General features: G+C 34.6%; 1 protein-coding gene across 1 annotated transcript; it reads left to right on the forward strand.

Moving 5' to 3' along the window:
- Nucleotides 1–2,752: 2,752 nt before the first annotated feature.
- On the forward strand, nt 2,753–6,667 carry LOC119074073 (golgin subfamily A member 6-like protein 22). Its single transcript, XM_037180016.1, has 3 exons — nt 2,753–2,888; nt 5,364–5,750; nt 5,823–6,667. Exons 1-3 carry the CDS (start codon nt 2,868–2,870, stop codon nt 6,393–6,395), a joined length of 981 nt encoding a protein of 326 aa, XP_037035911.1. The 5' UTR covers nt 2,753–2,867; the 3' UTR covers nt 6,396–6,667.
- The last annotated feature ends 13,399 nt before the right edge of the window (nt 6,668–20,066 follow it).

A 20,066-nucleotide genomic window follows, 5' to 3' on the forward strand; every position in this document is an offset into this window, starting at 1 on the left:
AAACACTCCCATTTACTACCGTGTTAGAAACAAGATTTTGACTACTGTAATGCAGGGCCTAAAGTAACATATAAGCTCGTGGGAAAAATCCCCCGACTCGAGGACCTGAGATCTAAAAAAGGTCATCGAAAGCAAAACTTTATCTAACTAAATTCAAGTTGTTTACGTTTACCATAAGTTCACTAATGGCAGTGTATTCGATTTCTCAGTTGATGAAGAAAATTATTACTAAATAAAGAGCTGAGCCAAGTTTTCGTATTTTTGCTAAAAGCTTGACTGAAAGTAAAACCAATACAATGAATCTTTGGATCACGTTCTTACTGATCAGATTGTTTCGCAAAAAAATCATTCTTTGCGGAACAGTTTACCCGTTTCCAATTGTAATCGTGATGCGCTAGCATTAAAAGCACGAATGGTTAGATCATGAGTCACGGTAGCCCTCAAGTGAGAAATTTTTTTTCGAAGGATTAGCTCAGATATAGTGGGACGGGCTTTCTGAGTTCTCTGAACCAAACCGGAAAAAACATGGTCGGGATTCCCGACTCGGGAACATTTATTGCAGAAAATCACCAAAAATAAAATTTATTGCAGGTTTTCAGAACACTCTTCAACTATTGATGGTGGTTTCTTGTAAAACGATTACACCTTCATTGATAGATATCTCGAATCGGTTAGCTTTAAAAACGCAAATGGTCGATCCTTAGATTTTTTGAAAATGTCAGCTCAAGATGAAGGTACACAGCCAGAACATTACATGAACTAAAATAAACTCAGGACTTATGTTTTTTCAAGAAATTACTTTTATTAATTTTGTAAAGTTTCTTTAACTTCTTGAGTGTTTCTTCATTTCATCTGCATTTTCAGTTCAATGTTAGTCTCAAATATCAATCGTTCTTAGCTTCTCGCTTCTCCCCGAGGCTTTTAAGAAATTTCCTTGAAATCCTCTGAGTTTTTTCAAAGTTTTCTAGGAATTTAGGAATTTTTTCAGAAATTAAGGAAATTTGAAGTAAAAATCAACCGTAAAGTCTAATTTCAATTTCATTTAAAATTATTAAAATAGCTACTTTTATAGCATGTGTCTCAATGCAAATTTAGCGAAAATTGCCATCCCGAGGCGAGGCCGAAGTTGACAACAAATCGTATGAATTATTGAGTGCCAGTTTTTATTAAAGTCGCACGACTTTACGTAAAATTAGTTGTCTAAAAAAATGGCGAAATATCAGTAGTTGATATATAAGCACTACGACTATCACGATTATATGGATAAAACACAACATAATTAACCTGTCACATTCAGCTGTTATCGATAACGACGACAAAAAGAATGACAAGCTCTGGATAATATGGTCCTTTATATAGTAAAATGCATGTTAAAAAAATTGAAGTACAAGATTTGAAATCAACTGATTACAAATGCTTTGATCGATGGACCCGATACAAATACTGGTCATATGTTTGCTGTCTGTAACAGGTTAAGAGTCCAGGCAATGTATAAAGACGATCATACAAGCCTATTGCACTATCAAAACTATCGCAACTATCGTCTGTTGAAGTTCATAATTGGTTTTCGTTACAGAAGTGTCATTAAAATCGACTGGCTCCATCCTGGAAGACAGACAAGAAGTTTTCGTAATGCAGCAATAATTAAAATTTTAAAGTGGACCCCGTCATTAACGACTTCCTTTATCGTATATTGTATCCAACGTGTAATAACAAATACGAAATTTGCATAAAAACCATCGTTAAACCGAACATTAGTCATTACAATTGGAACACTGTTCCATGCATAAATTAACAAAATCCCATAAAATCCATTAATTTTAAAGCGTCTGACACTGCAAACATTTTTCTAACTAATAAAGTAACCAGCAACCATAACTGCATTAAAATCCAATACGTTATTTAACAAAACTTTACGACCAGACGATGATATATTCCATTACAAAATACACACCAGCTTCCGCAGCCCGAGCGCATTGGTTTTCTTGCATTTTAACAAGAAAAAAACTGCACTTCACCATTTTACAATAATGCTCGTATAAGAGCTAACAGACAAAACGAAGACTGCATTAACGTTCAGCTGAAATGCAAATTCAAAATTGAATGGCATGAAAAATGTATGTGAACTGAACAGAAAATATATACATTTAAAAGAGGGGAAGCTCATCTTCATTAGTGATGTTATAAAGGAATTTCGTGTATTGGAAATTGTTTTTTTTTCGAAAAAAGAATTTCGTTTTCAAATGAAAATGGTTAATTATATCACAGCAATTGGGAGAATGGAGAGGTATAAATGTTGGTTCTGCTTCTTCTTCGTTTTTTTTGTGGATTTGTTGAGTGTGTGTATGTGATTATGTTGAAAGAAGTGGATGATCATCATAATATCTCTCTCACCAATTTATTATGCTTTGTGTATGCTTAAATGTGGAATAAACTTTTGGCAAATTAAAGTTTTCGATTTTTTTTTCTTCTCGAAGCTATATGGCGGGTATATTATATGGGATGGGGGGGAAATTTATTATTATTGTTCGTCTTGCAATGTTAAAAATATATATTTTTCGATTGTAGTGTATATGGTGGAGACGCGCTTTGATATTGATGATGATGTTGATGATTGTTGTTTTGCAAGTTTTGTTTATTGTTTGTGTGTATAACGACGAGACTCTGAAGATAAACCCGTGTTGAACCTGGTGGTGTGCACGCTTTCAGAGTGGTACCGACTTTTTATGTTTATTTTCTATAAAATAAGAAGTAAAGCTCAAAATTCGGTCAGTTATTAGACTAGCTCAATACGTTGTGTATCAACCGCTTGCGACTGTTGTTATTAGCTTAGACGACGCCAGATACGCCGACCAGAATTAAAGAATATGAGGTGGCTGGTGATATTGGTTCGTAGAAAAAGTTTTTATTTTAATTTAAATAATTTGTGCTTCGTTGTTTCCCGCCAATGTGGATTATGGCGTTGATTGTCCTAGTTGTATCATGGTGATAGTGAATGTGGTTTTAGTTCTTGACGAGGATTTTTGTAAACCGAAATATTGGAATTCATTTTCGTTTAATTTTTCGTATAAATTTTCCAATTTTTTAACAGAAAAAGTTTTTACGAAATTTACTATCGTCCATATATAGCGGGCCCTATATTAGGGGAATTAAATTCACTATTTTTTTTTTCTTCCCATTGTATCTGCTGTACTAAAACAGCAATTGAACGAAGTGTAACCGTTGTTTTTATAGCCTTTTTAAATTTTTTTATGTTTGTCAACAAATCGATTTAATTCGGATGGTACACTCACGGAATTTTGAAAACCGACACATTTTCTGTTTCTGTGTTTTACTCGAGTTTTTGATTTCTCCATATAAAAATGCATGCAAAATTCACAAAAATCCAGTAAATCACAAAACAGAAAATGTGTCGGTATATAAGAGAAACAAGAATTCAGGAATTTTAGAAAATTTTAAGGATTTCTTGGAATTTTTGCGATTTTAATTCCATAAAATAGGCCCTACTATACAGTCAATTATTTCAATTTTATTTCACCCATCAGAAACGCCAGACGTGCTACATATCGTTCATTGAATCTATTTTCGTCTTCAAAGTATTACATAGAGTGTTTTTGATACAAAAGCTTTTATTAGTTGAAGCATAACCTTTATTATAGAACTCTCGCTAGACCTCCTGGTTCATTTTCACTGTATATAGTCCTTTCTAGCAAGGATGTAAAGTTTGCAGCCTTGGTTTCTAGTTGGTTATTACGTTTGAACATTTGAATTGAATATAAACGAGCAAATTAGAAGTCTTTCGCTATTTCACTTGTTGTTCTTACGAGCCTGTAATTCTTCTTTGGAACTGCTTGGACAATTGGTATTCTTAAAAATATATCACTAGGGGCTATTTTTGGTATAACAATTTCTCACATTTTCCTTAATGCAGGAAAGTTCGATAAATTGTGATAAAATTGAGGAAAATATGGGAAAATGTTTTACCAAAAATAGTCCCTGGCCCTTTACCAAATTAAATACGTTTGCAAAGGGATCTAATAGAAATGGAAATTCTGAAAGACTTCTACGAAGTGCGTTGGTTACGATGAATGGTCGGAAGAAATTTTTTTCAATTTTTTTAAAATGTTGTCTGCGATTAACAACGGCCTTGCCTTTCAATAAAACTTAGTTGGTGTAAAAGGACAGCAAAGTTTTGTTTTCTTTACTAGTCTTGGAGCTCCAGTGAGCCATTAATCTGTGTCAAGGATAAATCGAGGATTTATGTCTAGATATAGTCTTGCTCACAATGGCGCAGCTCGTAAAAAAACGATCTTGTCAAAAATCAAAGGTTACAACAAATAAAAGTCAAAGCGGTGCCTCTTTGTATCGCAATTGAAATTTTCTGCAATTTTCTGACCAGTAATTGGGTCTATTACTTCCATCGATCAAAGTATTTTTAATTGTTACATTTCAAATCTCGTACTTCATTTTCTTTAACTTGCATTTTACTTTATAAAAGGCCATATTACCCAGAGCTTGTCATTATTTATGTTATCGTTGTCCATAACAGATGAATAGCCGTATGTGACAGGTTAAATAGCTGTCCTTTCGATCAATATCACGAAGATGATAAGAAAATTCAGTTTTATTCATCTTTTGAAGGGACTTTGTATTTCTAATATTGGAAACAATTCCCTTTAAAATGGGTAAAGTTTTCTGGCCGTCTAAAGCAATTGATGGTTTAGGAGAAATTTAAATTTCTTTGTTCCTGTTTCAAAATTTTATTTTCGCGTCAGTTGTGTTTCTTACCACTGAACTTCTTCTCGGTCCATTGTATCAAGGATAGAAAAATGTGCCAATAAAATTTGAAACGTAAGAGATTGACCTTCAGTGAAATTTAGTTGCTGACAAAGCTTCCACCACACGATCGTTTCAGATATTCGAAAATAGAAAATTTAATTATTTCATTTATGAAAAAAAATATTTTATATTCTTCACAATACCACGATTTAATTCATTTACATTTCAATGTTCATAATTACAATAATTGAAAATAATTAGATTTGCCTTTTTTACGAATATTTCATTCAATTATGGGAATGAAATTGTCAGTCATTCACAGTATATAAATACCGTGCAATTGTTTTAGCATAAACAACAAAACAATTTTTACAAACGAACTTGCCTTGTTATCTCGGATACATTTTTTTTTGTACACAAAATGATCGTTCATGAACGTGATTTTGGATTGGAATCGAAACATTTTTTTACGCACCACACACACAACACTTTCTCACAACATTCATTTTCAGTCCATTGTTTTAACATTTTATTTTGAATCCGGATTAATGCACAATTTTCATTTTGCATTTCCTTCCCCACAGTTTAACCTTTTGTTCGTCATCAAACTATCCACCTCAAATCCATATGATGATGGAGGCGGTGGTGGTGGTGGTGGTGACACTGGTCCTGGATACGATTACTCACCAGCTGGACCACAAAATGATCACCACGAAGAACACGTTCATATTGAGGAACATCATCCAGAACCACCACATGGTGAATGGAAGAAGAAGCTAACTTGGAAGGAGGATTGGCAAAAGGTTTGGAAAACAGAGAAAAAAGAATTCTGGGAAACTAAGTGGAAACAGGTGTCAGTGCCGGTATGGAAAGAATTCAAGTTTCCGGTTTGGAAGGAAGAACGAATTCCAGAATGGAAAGTCATTAAAAAACCTGTTTGGAAAGAAAGGGACGTGCCTGCCTGGAAAGAGGTAAGCCTTCAGTGGCTGACACAAAAATTTACGCAGCTAAATTTAATTGCAAATTGATCACATTGATTTCAGGTTAAAGTGCCAGTGTGGAAGAAGATAAACAAACCAATTTGGGTGGACGTAAAGAAAGCCGTTTGGAAAGAGATCCAAGTACCTGACTGGAAGAAAATTTGGGTGCCTGATTGGGTTAAAATGGGTATTCCAGGTGAGAAATATTTGGGCAAGGATCACGAAGGATGGGAATACACTAGTCATGACCTGTGGCGAAAGAAAATGATCTGGAAACCCGAATGGAAAAAAGTGTGGAAAACCGAAAAGAAAGAGGAATGGGTCACCGAGAAGAAGCTAGAGTGGAAAGAGGAATGGGTCCAGGAGTGGAAAACCGAAAAGAAACAAATTTGGATCAAAGAGAAAAAGGAATTCTGGGAAGAGCACAAAATCGAAGTCGTGAGAGTGGAAAAGGTGAAGGTGTGGGCCAAGGACAAAAAATTGGTCTGGAAACAAGAGTGGAAATCAATGAAAGTGCCAGTATGGAAGGAACGAAAAGTTCCCGCCTGGAAGAAGGTATGGAAACCGGTTTGGGAAAAAGTGTGGGTGCAACATGAAAGCCACGACCACCACGAAAGTCATGGATGGAATAAATAGTTTAATTTTGTTTGTTAAATTTTCAATTCAGTTTGTAGGGGATCTCATACTCTTCATCATTTTGTAAATAGTTTTCACATCCATTTTAGGCATTAACCCAATTTTCATAAAATACAAAACAAAAGGTGCCACTTTTGGGTTACCGCGGACAAAGACTCAAGAAACTTGTTTTTAAGTTAATTTTAAAATCATTTAGTTCATTGAATCTTACATTTTATGTTTTAACGAAAATGTTTTATTATCGAAAATAAACGAAAATCCTGAAAAATGTTTTTCCATTTGCTTTGCATTTCTGCAATTTCGAAGAGGAAATTCGACACAAATTCTACAAACGACTACTTCCATCCTTATATTTATTTGTAATAAATCAGTAAATGATAAAACTGGAGAAGTAATCGATTTTTGCTCAATCTTTTCAAATACTCAGATCCGACGATGTATCAGTGCTTTTGGTGACGACTTAAAAAATGATCTCGAAATTTTATTCATGCAAAGTCCGTACCTTTTGACATTTTAGTATTTCTGTGGATTTTGAAAAGGTTATGGTAAGGAACAGGAACCTAGTGAACGACAGACTATGTATATTGTATAAGGTATAGTATAGGTAAGTAAATCAGAGTTACGAAAGATTTTTTAATCAATAGGAGACAACAGCAAACCCGCGTTTTAAGGTTTGGACTGTTGTAAAACGAATCATAATCTATTAATGTCGGTCGAAAGCCCACGTCGCTCATAAGACCTTGAACTGAAACCTATGACAAGTGATTACGCTACCTAAGACGTACAATTAGTGCTGATGCTTACTTAGATTTGAGGCCTATTGTGCCTGACATTGTAGAAAAATCGAATTGGTGTCATAATGAAGATATTGTTGCCACATGAAGAATTCAAATTGAAAAAAATAAAATTTTTAATGAAAAGCCTGTCATACATATTTCGAATGTTCAACTTGTCAGACACGACAGTTCTTTCAATAAAAATTGTATTTTTCAATTCTTCAATTCTTCATGTGGCAACATTATCTTCATTTTGACACCAATTTAGTTACATTGCGATGTAAGATTACTGATACACTAGACCTTATGAGGGATTAAAATGCCAATGAAGATGACAAAGCCGTTATGTAAAGTTTCGATCGTTGCTGTTCTAACGAGTGCATGTATTCGCTTTCAATTCAGCACTTTTACTTACTGCAAAAGGAGTAACATTACCTCCAAGGCCGAAAAGACGAGTAGTTTATTTAACGTCAATTATTTTACCAACTTTCAAGATTAGGCAATTTTTACAGGACAAAACAATTTCGTCTCTGAAATAATTTCTTCAGCTCAAATAAATTGCTTTTGAAAGGAAGTAGATGATGCCATCTGACTGAATTCAACGGAACTCAGTTAGCTTTCACAATTTCTTTTATTTTCTTCTCGTGACATTCATCGGCAACCAATTCCATAATCGCCTACATTCCAACTATAATTTTGTGGTGCTGATGTTGTGTTTAGTCTACACTTACAAATGACGCGATTGCATTATTTTTCTGAACATTGACGATTTAGCGAATTACGATTTGAAGCTGACTTTCACTTGTACAATTATAATTCGATCACCAGAGTCTAAATTGATTGTCACGAGTTGAATATGCACTTATTGGTTATTTACCATCAATATACCTGTGTGGAATACGATGAATGTTAAACCAACATCACTTCCGATGATTGAATGATTAAATATTTGATTGAGGAAAATTGGGACAAGAACGGGTTACAAAGGATTGATTAACAAGAATAGAAGCTGGAACGTCATCAAATATGAAGCTTTTAGTAGTTTATCATCTGTTATCGAGAATAACGACAAATATGAGCGATTGATTCCGGCTAACGTTGTTTTTTATAGTGAAATGGATGTTACAACGAATGAACTAGTAGATTTGGTGGTACTTAAAACAAAAGTAGTAACAGATTTGATAAAAGTATCGGGATACCTCTGCCTTTTCTGATTAAGTAACCCGCTTAAGCTTTCAATTTTGATGTGTTCAGGACTAGTATATATTCTCAGATTCTAAGAAAACGCTCCAAATAGTTTTAATCTAATCAATTCGATACAATTGTCTGTTGATACAATTTCACCGTACCTATTTCACCTAATATAGGAAATATTATAGGAGGCTGATGGTATGAAATGAAATAAGGTGATTGTAAACTCTCATCGCTTACCGACAGAAGCATTGTTAGGAGAACCGGTATTCGAATCTTTCCAGTTTCGCTCGTAGATTGCACTTGTTTTGTCTCTCAGCCTACCACTGGCCCGACACAGAAACACATATCGTACATTTATTGGTGATTAATTACAAATGATGATGTATTTCTACCACATAGTCTTAGTCAATTAAGTGGCCATTCCTTGAGCAAACCGAAACTAATCAATTGCAGCCGAAATGTGGATCTATTCGGTTTGCTAGTGGAGAATGTTTAATCAGATCACAAAAACTCAATTTTTAAAAGGTAATCCGCTATAATTGTGAGTGTGACCATAAAATAAACTGTGAGAATTGAACTCACAGATAGACTTTCAGCGAATATTTCCTATACAAAATTGGTTTTACATATTTATACATCGGTCTTGTCCTTGCTGAAAACAAAATTAGAGCTAGCTTCAGCATGATTTTTCAACTAATTTATGCACACAACCTAGAAACGGCTACTTAAAATAAATTTTCTTCAAGCAATAAAATAGACGTAACCCAAATATCATTTGTCTAACAAAAGCCATTAAGTTTTCATCGACCGTTTTTCTGTTTGTTTTATTTCATTGATGATGTTTGGTTGAGGCCCATAATTTTTATGGACTTTTTGATTGATGTTCAACTTGATTTTAAACAATAGCCCGTTTTTATTCATAACAATATCCGCGTGTTACATTCATTGGCTGGCAGCCTCAAAAAAATAAGAGTTATATTGGTGTGTCTATTGCTCTATCGAAGCTCCGCTCATAAACAGTTTTTTTATTGGAATGATGAAGATTAAAAGTTATTGTACCTTCCTCTCGCATTAATTTGATCTTTCACATGAATTTTCAACAAAACAACATGGTATACGACTGTATTTGTGGATTCATGCATGCATGTAATTGATTGTCGGGTTCAGCATTGTCTGATTTTACAATGATCGCAAACTGGGGGAAATATCTTGTACCCAGACGAAGGGTTTGAAAAGGGTTTTAAAAATGAAATGATTTTTGTGCACGGTAATGGTGTCGAGAACTTTAAGTGAAACAATCGTGTCTGTTCCTCTGGATCTGGATGCAATGGATACAGAAAATTTTATTCTGAGTTCCATCCATCGTCCTAAACTTTTATATGCGGCGAGCCTATTGGCTCTATTGGCCCTCGCGTCTAATACACACGATTTTTCAATATTATTGCATTCATCCTATTTTCGTCGTCGTCGTTTTTGTCGTATAGTAGATTACATAGCCGCACGTAAAAGGTTAATAAATTACACCTGATGATAATAATGCAATGACCACTATGTATAGGAAAGATACCACATTTACACAAATTACCATTGGAAAATGTGCACATTTTAGTGGTAAAATCTGCCATATATACGTTTAACGCATTTTTAATCAGACGGAATTCGTTTGCCGTTACGAATATTTCAGCGAAAGTTGTAAAATTGCATCAACATTTCTGTATAATAATTGCATATTAATATGGGAGTATATCATACTGGATTCTTAACGATTATTAAATTCACTTAAACTGTTGCGGTGTCAAACTACATTATTGGATTATGTAAATGCGCTTATCGCATCGCAATGAAATTATTTCCATGATTTACGTGGAGAATGAAAATGCTTTAAGAAATCTACTACTTGAAAAGTCTCCGTAATAAAAAGTGTGACATTTCATGGATACCATAGTGAAGTTTCACCAGAAAATAAGACGCAAAGTATTAAGTACTGAAAATAATTGTGGCGTCTCTACAGGCCAACTGAGGTTTCCTATTCAACAAAACTGGCTGCAAACTTCGTTCTGGCTGCAAATTCGTTCTGGTTGCAAACTTCGTTCTGGTTGCAAACTTCGTCCTGGCTGCAAACTTCGTTCTGGTTGCAAACTTCGTTCTGGCTGCAAAATTCTGGCTTCAAAATTAGGTAAGGAAAAACCGAAAGCTTTTAACGAAACCGGTTTTCGGTAATACCGGACGTTGTGATACCGGTATTACCGGTAATTTCGGTATTTCATATAAACTTCATTTCTTTATAAAACTTTACATTATACCTACTAAATCTAAGACTTAATTATGTGATTCGAAAAGATATAAAATCACAGCGATAACCGATAACAGTCGTGATCACAACCACATTACGCACATGAGGAGGTAAGACCCAGAACTTTCAAATTACATGATCTCGAAGCAGGATTTTAGCTTTTTCCTTTTACCACATTAATTTGTCAATAACTTTTTCTGAATTTGCATTGCTATTTGAATACTTTACAAATTACCCACAACCGGAAATATGTTAAGTTTAGGGTCGTGCAATGGAAACTGTTCATTTTTTTATTGATGTAGAACTTGCACAAATTCACTGAAGTCCAATGTCTAGTGTTGGTACTTTCAGATAATTTCGGCATCTACAAGACTCAGGCTCATCTACTAAAAACGATTTTGAAATTGTAAACCTACCTATGTTATTGATTTGAGACTCCAAATTCAACTGAAAGCTTTGACAATGTAGTTTTAGCGGGTCATCAAAATTCAGTCGATTTTAAACCAATAATCTTTTTCGATTTCCACTCATATGGACTAGAATTCTTAGGAATTTTAGCAATAATTCCGGAAAAGTGTTTTCGAAAATTGGTAACTTATAAAACTCCTCAGTCCTATTGAGATTTAGAAGAACCTTAGAAGCTCAATCTTAAGCTTTAACTCGAGCCTTTTCTGTTACTATAAAAAAATGCCGATCTTTCTCAAGCATTCCTATAACCCTTGAAATTTTCACTTTTTCTTTAGTTTTTCCCAAAGTTTTTGGCTTCAAACTTCGATCTACTTGGAATTTCCTGTGTTGATTCGTTGGTAAACACATAACTATTCAACTATTCAACTCTTAACCTTTATTTAGCTGACATATTATCGAAGATATTCTAACAATAAGAATGCTCAACCCTAACGTTTTAGATAATGATACTCAACTGTTATCAAGCTCTCTTATACACCAAAACGAACTGCAAACTGAAGAAGTAAAAGATTCGATTTCAAACACTAAGACGAAGGCTAAGTTTTTGAAGCAAAAGAAGGACCAGAAGGACCCGACCTAAGAGTTATGTGTCAAAATGCCTACCGTACCAAAGGTGAGCATGCCAATTTTCATTGCTATTTTCAACTTTTACCTAATGAAATCAGAAACAGGTGAAACGACCGTCAGAAAAAAATCTGGACCAACCATAAAATTTCCTTGAACAATTCTTTGTGCCAGTCAACTTAATTGATGAATTCATCATCATTTCTCTTATTTACCAATTATTGAACGCCTAGTCATCTTTATTAATAAAAAACGCGTCGCTTTTATTGTTCACTTATACCAACAATCATCCATAAAAAATGCTAATAAAAAAACATTAAATCCACAGAATAACAAGACCCAAAGAATTCACGATTACATAATTTCACCAACCTTGCCGAACCATAATTTATTTATTGTATATAATACCGCGCGCGTTTGTTTTCATTTATTTCTTAAAGAAACAGCCTCGAACATTGGAGCCGTCAAAATAATTTTCGTAAACATCGTCCAATACGCAAGAAGAAAGTTAACCAACCAGTTGAAATGGACATTCACATTGAAAAGATTGTTTTTATGCATTTTGGCTGGAAGCGAACTATTTATGTCCGATCAAAATATATTGGATTTTTCGATGCCGGTTACACAGTAAATACGGAGAAGAGAATACAGATAGGTGTTTCCGAAGCAGTACGTTCATTTGGTGTGTATGTTTTCCGTACAATTCAGATTGATTGAATGTTTTATGGAAAAAGAGCACTGGCGGACGGTATGTGTCTTGCACATATTTATTTGTGAAAAAAAGTTTACAACGAGAAAAATCAAATCATTTCGATCAAGAGTTTAGTATAAATAATTTGATTTTATGGCCGGTGATTATATACACAGCATTTAATTTCTGTTCAATGGAAGCGATTCGAATTACTTTCGATGTGGTGTGTGGATGTTGCGCCGCCGTTGTGTAATAATCTATTCATTCAACGAGACGATTTAACAAAAAAAAAATTGAAATTGATAAACAATTTTTGATTGATTTTTAATCACTCTATTTTAGACGTTATTGATTTTCTAAATCGATCCGAAATTACCAAATAAACGGTCGAAATTACCAATATGAAAGTGATGAAAGGTAGCGAGAATAATGCCAAAATTCAACCAAAAAAGTTCAGACAAAAAACTGCAAAACACCTCATTGCTGGTACTTGTTAGGGTGCATCGATTTTCCCATTTTGAAAATTGACGCACACCGTCGCTTGTCAGGGATGAATTTTTTAGACCCGTACGAAGTACTGGGGTCTTATAGGTTTACGCATACGTTTGTAACACGTCGAATTGGACTCCCTGAGTAAGGGGAAACCTATTGTGGTTGTCTAGAGATGCCAAATCCGCGAAAAAAAAAATGTCCGTCTGTCCGTCTGTCCGTCTGTCTGTCGGTCCGTCTGTCCGTCTGCACGATAACTTGAGTAAAACGCATCCGATTTTGAAAATTCTTTTTTTCCCGTTTGGTAATGTCAAAAGACAGGCTAAGTTCGAAGATGAGTGATTTTGGATCGACCCCTCCCGAGCTGTGGCCCAATAAGTGCTTTACGGTTTTTCGAAGATATCTCCGGACATTTAAACGTTAAACTTGTATGTGATACGTCAAATAAAAGGTATTTACAATACCGATCGACAAAAAAAAAGTTTATGGAAATCGGATGACCGAGTCGTGAGTTAGACCCCTTGGTGTGGAACAGGCACAGGGCGGCAAGCAGTTTTTGCTTGTAGGTCGGCCACATTTGAACATATTTCGTTCGTTTTAGCTTTATTAGATAGGTATTGACCGTACCAATCAGGGACAACAAAGTTTATGAAATTATGTTCTCCGGAGCGTGAGCTAGGTCTCTTGGAGTGAGCTCTTATCTGGCTACTCGGCCGTACAGTGAACGTGGACTATTTTGTCAATATCTCGAGTAAATTTTGACCGAATTTCATGAATTTTTTTTTGTTTGAAAGGTATTAACGAATGTAAAGCGTCGGTACTATTTCCGGTCTCCTAACAAAATGGCTGCCGGCGGCCATATTGGATTTTATTAAAAGTGATATAAAGTGGGAAAAATGATACTTAGAGAGTTTCTGTTAACATGGAAATAATGTGTTAAGTGTGAGGGGTTTCAGGGATTCCATATATGGACATCTATATATACCTATATACAGCTATATTGAGCTATATACAGGCATATAGAGCTATATAATAGCATATTCCTCTGTGAAATGTTTATTTATAGTGAAATATAGTTAAATATAGCGGTATATAGCTGTTTAAATAGGAATTTATGAAATTTGACTTCGTACGGGGCTGTCTATATTGCCTCCGGCAATTTAATTGTATATGATAACAAGGCAAAGAGTGGATAATGTAAGTGATTTCAAAGGGAGAATAGTTTTTCAGCAGAGAAGAAAATGAAGTAAGAGAAATGAAGAGTTTCACATTAAAGGCTTTTGATACGAATAGGTGTTTCGTACGGGTCGGCGTTAGCTATGTTTTAAATTATTTTTTATTCCCTCTGACCACATTTAAATATCGAATAGCCTATGCCAATTAACTTTAACTAATGATGTCATTTTCAAGGTCGTCAATAGTGGTGACGTTACTATTTTATTTTGACGGAAACGTGCACACATTCAATTAAAAACATTTCCGCCAAAAAATCGTTTTTCAAATTAACGGCCAACCAAAATAATTTCAGATTTTACGTCTCAATTACGACTATCTTCACAACAGCCATTATCAAGAACTTTTGTTTACCTGAATGACAACCAATTATTTGTATGTTGTCTCCACATTTCACATAAGCACATAAATTTAGGGAATTGAATACTAAATTGCACAATCGAAGCCAAATTACTTAATAAAAATTAAATTTTCACAACACTAACACACAGAACTATTTTCTGGCCGAAAATGTCACTGAATCACTTCGTTTTACGCGAAATACCTCACTCAAATATTCGACACAGATTTGTTTAAGATTATAAATTTACTATGTCGGTTTGACATTTCACCAAAACAATAGTATTTTACATGACTAGGAATAAAAAGATGAAAAGTAGAGTTTTAGTATGTTTATTGACCTCGGCTTCGCCTCGGATTAAAAAAATCCACACGAAAACTCTATTTTTCATAATACTTAAGAGGAATCACACCTTTTTCATAGCACAAAACCGAAAAAAGGGGTCTGAAAGTTGCAGCGATATCTCTTAGCAGAGATCTGCAAGGTTAACTGTTTCACTGCTTTTTTCGGATTTGAAAATGGTTTTAAATTGTACTGCATGTATGCATAGTTCAATATATTACCAAATTTTGAAAATTAAAATTTAGTGATTGACATAACTAAGAAATATTTTGCTTTAAGAGGCATAATTGTTCCTCCTACGACACACTCCAACATTATTCTTCTTAACAATTGATACTTGCTCCATCCAACGATCACAACTCAAAACAACTAGGAAATTCGGAAAATCGCAATAATTTAAATTTGAACACACAAAATTTTGACTTAAATATGTAGATTTTCTGTTACTTATTTGTTGAAATCAACTTCTACAATGTATGCACTGGTAATCAGCGTATAATAAAGGCTGAAATCGTTTAAATTATCAAAAATTCATTTTGTTATTTAGATAGATCAAAAATTTGGTTGCCCATATGTCTTTACTGAAAGTAGCATTTTAATGGAAATGACATGATTTTTGAAATCATTTTTCGGAAATGATTCGATTTAGTGTGACGCCATTTTATTATATTTTGATAATGCTTAAATCTATTGCAGTTTGTTTTTTAACATTTGTGAAATTTAAAGATTTATTTTAAAAATTTGTGACCGCAATTCCAACCGAATCAGTGGCAGTTTTTCATATAATACGCTCTTGTGTTGTGATATTTTTGGTGTTGTCAGGAAAGAGAGCAGTTTTGTGAAAATTTTAGCTCAAAACAGAGGTACTTTAATTTCATTATTTTATTAAAATTTTATTAATTTCTGGAAAATGTAAGACCGCAATTCCAACGGCGAAAGTCCATATTACCTTTCTGAAGCATATTCGAATCATTTTATATGACTTCCTAAGAGATACATCGACAGTTTTCGGGTCGTTTTTTCGGGTTTTGTGGTAGGAAAAAGTGCCGATGCCTCTTAAGATAGTACTAACTACATTTTTAGTGTAATCGTCAACCACATTTTTATGGTAACCTTGGATACTACATCTTTTGTCGTGAAAGTTAAAACCAAAAAAAGATTGGTTTTATTCTTAACCAAATTTCATTCAATTTGACTCAAATTTAAAAAAAAAACAACGGAAAATTCCAGATTTTTCATTAAATTCATTATTATCAACTAATAATCTATGGTTCTGAGTTAAGTCAAATTAATATGGTTTTAGAGAAAACTACGAAAAATGCAGCGAAACAGTTAACCTTGCAGACCTCTGTCTCTTAGGGTAAAACACAAGGAGGCTTATGAGTTATTTACACACTTAATTTATACATTTTTGGATGCAATAATGGTTTTGATTTTTGGAAAAGTAGTTTGATTTATTGTTTTTTCATCTGAAATTTATATGGAAATTTTTACGATTTCACCTATTCAACGTTAGGTGGCACCATAAGGTGGTTGCAAGTGGTTGTATAAAAGACTAAATGGATGGAAACTCTTAATTGCAAACTTAGGAACTTAAGTGAAATTTGGGTAGGAGAAGGCGCAAATCACATATTTCAGGAATTTGTGAAACATCTTTATTTTTTCCATGCAACAAAAAAAATGAGAAATAGTACATTTCTTACCCAGGGGCGCCGACTTCTAGGTGGCGTTGGGTGCTCAAGCACCCGACACCAAGATTCGTTGGGTGCATAGCACCCAACAGATATTTGATATTTTTCTTAATTAAATAAACTAACATTATTGCCACTGTTTCTGAATTGAAACAAAAAAAGCCTTCAGACATTTTTCGGACCTTCGCAAGCAATAATAATAACGTTTCTGTGTGAGTTGTCTGGAATTGTAGTTTTTGTATTAGTTTTGTCTTAGCTTGGTGTTCCACTTCAGCACTTTCCTAATGTAGAACCGAGAAGAAATGTGCAGAAATAGTCATCCATATTACAGACGATATGTTTAAAAATAAAATCATACGAGGAATATGACAAAGGCTATGAAGAATACTTTTGTAGAAATAGTCATTTACGTCACAAGGACAAAGGCCCGAAAGTACTTTTCCATGTGACGTATTGAGTTTTTCATGCTTGCTATGGGAACCGAAAGTAGAAAAATGTTTACTTTCGCCCCTCAAAATTGACATTTTTACTTTCGGTTCCCATAGCAAGCATGAAAAAGCAATAGTATGTCAGGACTTTTGGTCAGGGCGAGGGCGACCTGGATTGGGTACGAGTACGACTTGTAAGTATAAGCTGAAACCTGAAATGTTAACTTTTTGACTTGTTGTCAAAATGGAAGTCAACCTGAAACTACTTTCGAGCCAACCTGATTTTTTCAGGTCAGTTTCATTTTCTTTAACCGGAAACACAGGGTGGCGTTAAGATCAGGTAAATGAGATTCCGATTCAAGTTTTACTTTACCTGAACCACTCCGACCATTAGACGACAGTTGTATAAAAAATGGAAAACATGCATTCGAGCAATTTTTCTCTAATGTCGATATACATGTCCAGAATAGAGATGAAAAACCGGAAATTTCAACTCAAATTTTCCACCAAAATATTATGTAAAATGAAGCTAGATTGTCAAAAGAAGGCTTGAACAAAAGTAAGTGAATGTAGTTATTCCGTAATATTTTCATGAAGAAGTATGTTCTACAAGTACGACTTAGACATTATTGACTCAATCTTGATTGCAATACGATCACTTCATTTTAGTTTTTTGGCGAACCCTATCTATTTCGACGAATGTAGCCTTATTTTATGACGTTCTGCTGGAAAACTTGAGTTTTTGGTTCGGTTTAGACAGGCAATTTCTTAAAGGAAAACCTCTGTACGCACTCATGCGCCCTTTTGTTATAGTTTGTTCTTAGCTTTCTCGACTATATTATTACTACGATGGGAGAATACATATTTCTCTGTTAGATTTACAAATCACTGAGAACCAGGTCTTGCACTTTCTCTTGATATTAAATTAAGTTGCTAGATTCGCTATCGTGAAAATCACTGTACAGAGATCTCGCACCCAACAACCAAAACACAAGTCGGCGCCCCTGTCTTACCTAGGACTAAAAGTCTTTTTTAGCGTGTGAGAAGTTTCCAGACAGAGCGGTCTGGAATCGAATACGCTAAAAAAGACTTTTAGTCCGTGGTACGAATAGTATTTTTCATATTGGACGGAGGTATGAAATAGTCATTTCGGCTGCATGAACGATTTTTCTGGAGCAGTGTCAACTGTGAGGTGAACTGTTGCTCCAACAAACCGTCTTAAGATCATAAAAACATTTGTACTTGATGTTATTCACCTATAGGGAAGGAAAAGTGAAACTCAACATGTTTTCTGTTGTGATAGTTGTTGTGAACAAACTTTGTTTCGGAAACGAAAATCTAGATTTTTTATTTTAGTATTTCATTCTTGTTGCGAGCCTAGATTTTTATTAGTTCAACGATGTTCTTGTGGAATCAATTGCAAACCACAACAGCTCCCAGATCATAAAAAATGTCTCTCCCTGAAGCTTTCCAACGATTCCTCACATATATCTGCAATGGCGACGTAAGTGTACTACTCGAAATTGTGAGGCATTCTGTAGAAATTCTGCCGAAGATACCTACGAAATAAGATGCTCCGGCAACAGGCGAACCCAAATCAACCTAGAACTTCATCTCTTTCTGAAAATAACCACTTTTATTTTCGCACGGCTCTAGAAGAAGTAAAAGACCTTTTGAGGGATTCTTTTGAATTTCGCCTGACCGAAATCGCTGCTATTTTTTCCGGGACTTTTTTATATATGCCTAGTTAGGCCTTGTTGCCTAGGCCCCAAAACCAGTCTCAGATATTTTTGATCTTCCATACGTGGCTGGTTGTAAGTGGCCAAAAGTCGAAAAATAAGGTTGTGTAGTCCAGATTTTATTTCCGTAAGGTGGTGAGGACACGGGCGTGTATGGGTTCGTTGGAAAGCTGATGTCGAGTACTCCTGGGGCAAATATTAACTTCAAAAATTTGATGATAAACGGCCGAAAATATGACTTCCGGAAAATTTCTCAAAATCGATGTGACCTTGGTGAACTTTGATGAGTGCTGTGACCTCACTAATGCAAATATTTGGTTAAATTATTACTTATTATGAATGCGGAGGACCTAAGCTTTACACCGATACCTATATTTAGTAGTACAAATTTGCATGTCTTCCTTAAGAACAAAGTTCATATCTTTCACATCTATTAGAACCCCAAACACAGAAAATATTCACCGCTGCATGCTGCGTAAATAACTGATATTTTGTATGTTTTACACCGTCTCCGTACCGTATTGAAAGCGAAAGTTTAACATTTTATTATTCGGAATTAAAATTTATTAAAACATGTTTTGCTGATTGTTGTTGTTTCGTTAAAATATAGATCGTTCATAATATCAATAAATAACGTGCTTTTAACCGCTAAAGAGCAAAACATGCCATTCAATTTTAATGCACTTTTCTTCCCACATTTTCAGCGTACACTTCCTTCCATTTAACATGGGAAGTTATGTGGCAAAAACTGTTTTAGATTATGATTTATTGGCTACGGCGCGGCGCTGATAAAAGTAGTTTTAAATGATGTGCTCTTACGATCAGGAAATATGATGTTGCAAATGATTAATATCGCATCTTACAACAATTAATTTGCAGCCAGTGCACTGATAATTGTTATTTCTTGTAAATTTGTAATGCAAACAGATGTATGGTTAGAAAATCAATTTAGAAAATTAGTAGAGAAATATCAGTATTAGGTACGTATACTTCGTCAGATCTAAAAGTTCGTCACATGAGTCTCATAAACCCCATTACTCTACGGACTCTAAACATAGTTTATAATGTGAGAAGGACTTGTCCACAAAAATATTTCTTTTATCTAAAAGGAATTGTTTGAAATCTCGCGCCCATACAGTGAGACATTCCTTCGTTTTTATAGGTTTCTTCCATCGTACGGTAAAAACGATTTTTGACAAGCCGAAACCAACCGACCGTCATCCACAGAAGCAAATATAACCGCAACTTAAACAAATTTGTTCGTTAAAACTTCAAAGTGAGGTTGTGTTGCCTTCTCTGTGGATGACGATTGACATTTTGAACGGCCTTGGAAGACACCTATAGTAAAGAAAAAAGAATCTCGCGTCGAGCGAAATTCCTACTCGGAGTATTTGAAAATTAGAAACAGGTGCTCACTGCAAAC

The sequence above is a fragment of the Bradysia coprophila genome, unplaced genomic scaffold (assembly GCF_014529535.1).
Source record: "Bradysia coprophila strain Holo2 unplaced genomic scaffold, BU_Bcop_v1 contig_138, whole genome shotgun sequence".
Classification (NCBI taxonomy): Eukaryota; Metazoa; Arthropoda; class Insecta; order Diptera; family Sciaridae; genus Bradysia; species Bradysia coprophila.